This window comes from Macrobrachium nipponense, chromosome 1 (assembly GCF_015104395.2).
Source record: "Macrobrachium nipponense isolate FS-2020 chromosome 1, ASM1510439v2, whole genome shotgun sequence".
Taxonomy (NCBI): Eukaryota; Metazoa; Arthropoda; class Malacostraca; order Decapoda; family Palaemonidae; genus Macrobrachium; species Macrobrachium nipponense.
The window spans coordinates 14,495,406-14,503,254 of NC_087200.1; the positions used below are offsets into that span (position 1 = coordinate 14,495,406).

General features: G+C 41.6%; 1 protein-coding gene across 1 annotated transcript; it reads left to right on the top strand.

The window, feature by feature from the left end:
• The first annotated feature begins 947 nt into the window (after nt 1-947).
• On the top strand, nt 948-4,890 carry LOC135218692 (mucin-7-like). Its single transcript, XM_064255141.1, has 2 exons — nt 948-1,006; nt 4,614-4,890. Exons 1-2 carry the CDS (start codon nt 948-950, stop codon nt 4,888-4,890), a joined length of 336 nt encoding a protein of 111 aa, XP_064111211.1.
• Nucleotides 4,891-7,849: the final 2,959 nt, after the last annotated feature.

Here is a 7,849-nt window from a genome sequence, read left to right on the forward strand (position 1 = left end):
GGACACTGTGAATGCACAGTAAAATCTGCTCCTACAGATAAGTGAGCACTCGACGCCTCCTCTTAGGATGGACCAACAAGTCTTTGAGGCATCCTAATCCTTGTAATTCCTTTTTGCGGGGATTTCGTTTGTGTCAAATGGTTTCTGACAATGGACGATAAACCTGTTTTCATGTTCTGGGACACTTTTTTTTTTTTTTTTTTTTTTTTCACGCCACGAAAAAGAAAAATCAGCTTTTTCAAATTATTGCCAATAATAATAGCTTACACTATCATATGCGCTCCTCCACTTTTTTCTTTTTTTTCCGGTGTCAAATCTGCATTTTTTTCCATTTTTTTGCGTCATCTTTATCGATAGTGATTTTAGTGTGTCATTCATCTTTCAAGGATGTGCCACTCTCACTATAACTCCTGGATGGTGAGAGAGGCACACTTGATGCTTTCCCGTTAAAAAAAAAAAAAAATAAAATCACCGTCGATGCAGATAACACAAAACGCTGAAAAAATGCATATTCGACACTTTGCCAAAAAAGGGGACGAATGGTACCAATCGTTTGCTGGTACCATTTCGTCCTTTATTTTTTTTTTTGGGGGGGGGGGGGGGGGGGGGGGGGGGCGGTGTGGCAGTGTCGATTATACAAATTTTAGATTTGTTAATGTTTGGGTTATCTGCATCGACAAGGGGATTTCATCATTTAGCTATTGTATAGAGAATAAAAATGTATATTCGAACACTGCCAAAAAATAAATAAGTAGATAAATAAATAAAAAAGAGTTAACGAAGTGTTATAGGCCAACATCAGTTGCTCGCTCCTCATGAAGACACTACTAAAATGTCAAGTCAGACGTTTACCTGCGTATTTTTGCTGTCCGTGGACTACCTGTGTTTTGTCACCTGTCCTTCTTTGTGTCGTAAGGTGACTCACGTCTGGCCAATCCGCCCTAAAAATGGCCATGCGAAGAACCTTGAATCTTGATGATGATAATAGGCAGCGTATATCAGCCAGGTATTCCGGAGCAGTCCTCCACAATTGGTCCGGAATGGTATATTCGATAATCGGGAAGTCATTGTGAGACCTCGGCAGAATTTGTAAACATATTCTCTCTCTCTCTCTCTCTCTCTCTCTCTCTCTCTCTCTCTCTCTCTCTCTCTCCTAAGAAAAGACATAAATAGATTAGGGGTACAAGCAAGAGCCAGAAAGTTAATTCCATCCATCTGGCAAATAGAGAGCCTGAACATATATGGCTTAGAAACACGACGATTTGCGAGGACAACTAATAGAAACATTTAAAATACTGAAAGGCAAAACAAAAGTAGACAGTGACCTATTTACATTAAACGAAAACTAGACAAGAAATAGCTGAAGAGATACAACACATCCTATTGTGGGAACTTCTTTACAGACAAAATATGTAACACATGGAATAAGCTGTCTCCAGAAGTTGTAAACAGCAACAGTGTGGAAGAGGTTAAAAGAAAGCTAGACAAAATCATTAGAAGGACACTGTGAATGAACAGCAAAATCTGCTCCTACAGATAAGTGAGCACACGATGTCTCCTCGGATGGACTACCAAGTCTTTGAGACATCCTAATCTCTCTCTCTCTCTCTATCTCTCTCTCTCTGGGTGATTTAGAAGCAACTCGTTGTCTCTCTCTCTCTCTCTCTCTCTCTCTCTCTCTCTCTCTCTCTCTCTCTCTCTCTCTCTCTCTCTCCTTGGATTTCTGACTTTCATGATGATTTGACATGATCATTAAATATTTTTTCTGTTCTTTAATGTGATTTTCTTCTGAGTATTACCACGCTACACGTTAATCTACATTATACCCAGCGAACCACGTTTCTATTTGAATAAAGAAGCCATTGAACATTGCCTTTGTCCTCATAAAAAAAAAAGTCCTTTCAGATATGAGGCTAAACTTCCAGGACAGACGTAGAACTTTATTTTATACATTACAATTCTCCATGCATTTTAATCATTTACCTCTATTTTCATTTGTTTTTTTTATTAACTTGTTAATTTATCTGGTTTTTAATAACTGATTTCCTTTCTGTATTTCCCATTTGTTTTACTACTTTCCAGTGAACACCTTAATATTCTTTGGAAGCTTGAATTTCGAGTCAGTGGCCCCTGTGGTGAAGCTTGTTCCATATGATGAGGGTTCATCTCCTGTATGATATATTATATCAACTAAGAGCTGGCTAGATTTGAAACAGGCGGCAGACGGCAGAAATATTTGCAATTGTCACCAGTATCATTATCATTGATCAGTATCATTGATATTTTATATATTACTGCTATAATAGCGTGACGAATTAACGTCAATGAGGAAAACTGATAACAGGTGATAAGATTAGATAACTTGGCATGTGTCCTCACGTTTTAAATCTCCCAAATAAGAGCTCTCTTTTTTTAAAAATCACTTCTGGTTATCATAATAATCAGTTGGCTGGATTTGAGGTTTTGTAAACACACACACACACACACACACACACAAACTCTCTCTCTCTCTCTCTCTCTCTCTCTCTCTCTCTGGGTTTAGTAAACAAGTAATTTTTACTCTCGCGTAACCTAATTATAATTATTTTAGTGCTTTGTACCGTGAGAGCAAGATACCTTCTCTCTCTCTCTCTCTCTTCTCTCTCTCTCTCTCTCTCTCTCTCTCTCTCTTTTACTGTTATTGTTATGTGCGTAGCTTCATAGCAAATTAATGCGAGAGTCTGTCCATACTCGTCTTGTATTCAGCAGAATTGAATTCTTATAACCTGCATTGATCCACCTCTCCTTTCACGTCGATAGTTTTATTGCAGTTATGTATACACTGGATGTGTATGTGTACAATAATGCATTCATACAAGTGCGATTTTGCACGATCCAGAGACCGGGAATCGATCCTAGCAGTGGGGAACATACCTGAAAAAAAAAATTCTTTTCCGGGTAAGATTCAATATTAGCCTCTCGCCGGGGGTGGGGGGTGTTAGTGGACTGTGGTGGGATTCAGCCAGGGGGGATGGGAGGAGGGTGGAGAGAAAGGCGTGGAGCTAGCAACCTCATCCCTAATTATTAAGGCGACCTGATTTCTTTTCGTTCCTTTATTCCCTTTTTATCTAGTTCGTTTTCTGGTCTATGGATAATCAAGAACCTATAGTATCTAAGAGCAATATTACCTCTCTCTCTCTCTCTCTCTCTCTCTCTCTCTCTCTCTCTCTCTCTCTCTCTCTCTCTCTACGTGTCTCCATGACGTCATTAAAAAACCAGATAAATTAACAAGTTAATAAAAAAATAAATGAAAATGGAAGTAAATGATTAAAACGCATGGAGAATTGTACTGTATAAAATAAAGTTCTACGTCTGTCCTGGAAGTTTAGCCTCATATCTGAAAGGACTTTTTTTTTTTTATGATGACAAAGGCAATGTTCAATGGCTTCTTTATTCAAACAAAAACGTGATTCGCTGGGCATAATGTAGATTAACCTGTAGCGTGGTCATACTCAAAAGAAGATCACATTAAAGAAGTGAAAAAATATCATTTAAAGATCATGTCAAATCATCATGAAAGTCAGAAATCAGAAATCCAAGGAGAGAGAGAGAGAGAGAGAGAGAGAGAGAGAGAGAGAGAGAGAGAGAGAGAGAGAGAGAGATCTTCCTTATACAATATAGATGTAAATGTTGCTTCATCACAGGAGCAATGCAGCACAATCATGATCTGACGTCATCATGGGTCGAATGACGTTGCTCTCTCTCTCTCTCTCTCCCTCTCTCTCTCTGTAATCAATCCCCTCCTTTCTAGGTCGACCTCCAGGGAGATTGTTATCTTCCAGAGAGGGAAAAAGCGCCAGTCACCTGTTCTTAAAGAGGGAAGGCGAGAAGGACTCTTGACTGTCCTTCGTTTTCTAGTCTCGGAGTTTTTTCATTTTTTTTTATTTTTGTTTTGTTTACATAACACACTGCAAAATAAGTTTCCCATGACGCTTCAACCTGGTAGTTAGTTTTTAATATGTAATTTGGCTTTCGTTTTTCTTGAGATAGTTATCATTCTTCGCTCTATGTTTATACGAAAGCTTGAAATTAAGTGAATGCTTATACGAAAGCTTGAAGTTAAGTGAATGTTTATACGAAAGCTTGAAGTTAGGTGACGTCCCTTTATTGCAACTTTATTAAGTTCCTCATAAACTATTCCGCGAATGTATGCTATGCCACGAGCATCGAAATTTGGGAGTGTCTACGAGTCTTGAAGACAAGATATCATAGCGTTGAAAGCGTACAAATAAATATATATAGAAACGAAGAATTCTAAACGTGTTCGCTGATATGCATAATTAATTTCCTTGCGATCTGTATTAATTTTTTTAGTTGCCAACAATCAATCTGAAGCTGTCTTTCTGTCTTACGTAAGGGCCGAGTTTGGGATGAAACAGAAAATGAATCCGTGCTGTTCTCAAAGACGAAAAATGTGGCCGTCTTCGTCATTTCATAGGTCTGTGACTAAGGAAAGCCTCTTCTCCCTCACTGGGTTGGATAGCGTGACAGGAAGGTGCAGGCCTCATGTATTGATGGCCGTCTCCCCCTACTGATCAAATCACACTTTTTGGCTTCCTGTTTTCCCCTCACAGACTCTTGTCTCGGGGATCAGCTACTGCTACTCCTACTCCTATTGCTGCTGCTACTAATGCTGCTCCATCTACTGCTACTTCTCCTACTGCTGCTCCATCTACTGCTGCTCCTCCTACTACTGCTGCTCCCCATACTACTGCTGCTACTACTGCTGCTCCTCATACTACTGCTGCAACTACTGCTGCTCCATCTACTGCTTCCCATACTGCTGCTGCTACTACTCCTGGTCCTCCTACTGCTGCTCCTCATACTGTTGCTGCTACTACTGAGCTTTGACTACTTCCTACCAGCTCAGTAGCATCCTTGCTTCAAAACATTCAACAGAATCAGTTTCCGATAAGGATTTTGTTTCCGACGTGACTGCTTCTGCTCTCTGGAACATATACTGCTTCCGCGAAGTCTCCGAAAATCCACCCAGTTTTCCCTCTCTGAAAAGAACGGCTTCGCGTATTTCTGAGAGTCTCGAAGTCTCGATTGAATTGTGGTATATTTCCGAACTTTTTCAGGCAGTCATCCTATCACAAGGGCTTTGGCGAGTCTTGTCATTTCTTGCATTTTCATGTGTGTAATCTTTGACATTTAGGAGCTCATCTATATGTCGTCTTCATGCTATTTTTGTTATCAAGTATTGTGGGTGCTTTTGTTTGGTTTGGACCTATCTCTGTCATTTGTTTCGTGAAGTTTTCACGGTAAAACCTAGCCAATGGCTTCACTATTGCCCTAATCTACAGCTACTCAACTTGCCACATGAACTTACAATTTCTGACCAAGCGTCCTTTTATTTTTTCCTGATTCTAGCGTTGGTCTAAAGTACTCGTTTTTATTCACCCTTCACTTCAACCCTTTCTTTTGAACCTCAGGTCTGTTCAGCATCATAAAGAAGAGGCACAGGTTGGACTCAGTGCCGTTTGATGCTTTAGTAGATTCACATCAATCGTGCATCTGATGCCTAGGCCAGTCCCTTACGACGCTCCTGATTGGTTATTGATAAGCCAATCATATGGCTGGAAACTTTCAGTCTCTCTCTCGAGAGAGTTCACATAGGCAGGATGCATGTTCTACCTATCCTGAGTAATACGTCTTTCAACAGAAATTCAGTTTCAATGACAGAGGCTAAGTAGCCTTTGTCTCATGACAGAGGCTAAGTAGCCTATGTCTCGAGCTGATATACCCAACCCTAAAGTGGACCTGACTACAACTGATTTCCCTAAGGAAACCGGCCACCATCCAAAAGGTGGGCAGAAATCCAGTTTCTATGACAGAGGCTAAGTAGCCTTTGTCTCGCTCTGATATACCAATTCTGAAGTGGACCTGACTACAACTGATTTTTTTAAGGAAACAGGCCACCATTCAAAAGGTGGGCGGAAATCCAGTTTCGATGACAGAGGCTAAGTAGCCTTTGTCTCAAGCTGGTATACCCAACCCTGAAGTGGACCTGACTATATCTGATTTCCTTAATGAAACATGCCACCATCCAAAAGTTGGGCAGGAATCCAGTTACGATGACAGAGGTTAAGTTATCCTTTGTCTTGGAGCTGGTATACCAACCCAAACCACTGAAGTGGGGAGGACTGGACCGAGACTACAAAACTGATTTCCTTAGGAAAACAAGGCCCCACCATCCAAAAAGGTGGGCAGGAAATCAAGTTTGTCTTATGACCAGAGGCCTCTAAGTCGACCTTTGGTCTTGAAGCTGGTATACCCAACCCTGAAGGGTGGACCTGGACATAAAACAACTGATTTATCCTTATAGGCAAACAGGACCATCCACATCCAAAAAGGTGTGGGCAGAAAATCCAGTTTCTATGACAGAGGCATAAGTTCGCCATTTGTCTTGAGCTGGCTATACCCAACCAACTGAAGACAAGTGGGACCTGACATTACAACTGATTTCCTTAGGAAAACAGGCCCACCAATCCAAAAGGTGGGCAGGAAATGCAGCTTTCGATGGACAGAGGACTAAGTAGCCTTATTGGTATTGAGCGGTGGTCTATACCAAACCCTGAAGTGGAGACTGACTACAAACTGATTTCCCGTTAGGAAAACAGGCCGCCACCATCCAAAAGGTGGGCCAGAAAATCCAGTTTCTATGACAGAAGGCCTAAGTAGCCTTTGTCTTGAGCTGGTCTACCCAACCCTGAAGTGGACCTGGACTACAAACTGGATTTCCTTAGGAAACAGGCCCCAACAATTCCAAAAGGTGGGCGAAATCCAGTTTGCTAGGATGAACAGAGGGCTAAGTAGCCTTTGTCTTGAGCTGCTATACCAACCAACCTGAAGCTGGGACCTGACTACAACTGATTTCCTTAGGAAAACAGGGCCACCATCCAACAAGGTGGGCCAGAAAAATACAGTTTTCCTATCGGAACTAAAGGGCAGGCTAAGTAGCCATTTGTCTTGAGCTGGTATACCCAACCCATGAAGTGGACCTGGACTACAAACAATGATTTACCTTAGGAAAACAGGGCCACCGATCCAAAATGGGGGGTGGGCAGAAATCCAGTTTCTATGACTTTTTTTTCTTTTTAAGAGGCTAAGGTAGCCTTTGTTATGTAACACTGAGCTGGTATACCAAACCCTGAAGTGGGACCCTCCTGGACTAACAACTGATTCCTTAGGGAAACAGGCCACCATCCAAAACGGGGTGGGCACCGAAATCCAGTTGTTTTTATGACAGAGGCTAAGTAGCCTTTGTCTTGAGCTGGTATACCCAACCCAACCCTGAAGTGGACCTGACTACAAACTCGATTTCCTTAGGAAACAGGGCCACCATCCAAAAGGTGGGCGAGAAATCCAGTTTGATATGACAGCGGACTAAGTAGCCTTTGTCTTGAATTCTGGTTATTACCCAAGCCTGAACGTGGGCGACCTGATACTACAACTGATTTCCTTAGGAAAAACAGGCCCAACATCCAAAAGGTGGCAGAAATGCAGTTTCCGATGGACAGAGGCTAAGTAGCCTTTGGTATTGAGCTGGTATAAAAACCCAAACCCTGAAGTGGACCATGGGACTACAAACTGATTTGCCTTAGGAAACAAGGCCACCATCCAAAAGGATGGGCAGAAATGCAGGTTTCTATGACAGAGGACTAAGTAGCCTTTGTCTTGAGCTGGCTATACCCAAACCCTGAAGTGGACCTGGACTACAACTGATTTCCTTAAGGAAAAGAGAAACAGGCCCAAACCAATCCAAAAAAAGGGTTGGGTGGCAGAAAGAAATCCAGTTTGCGATGAC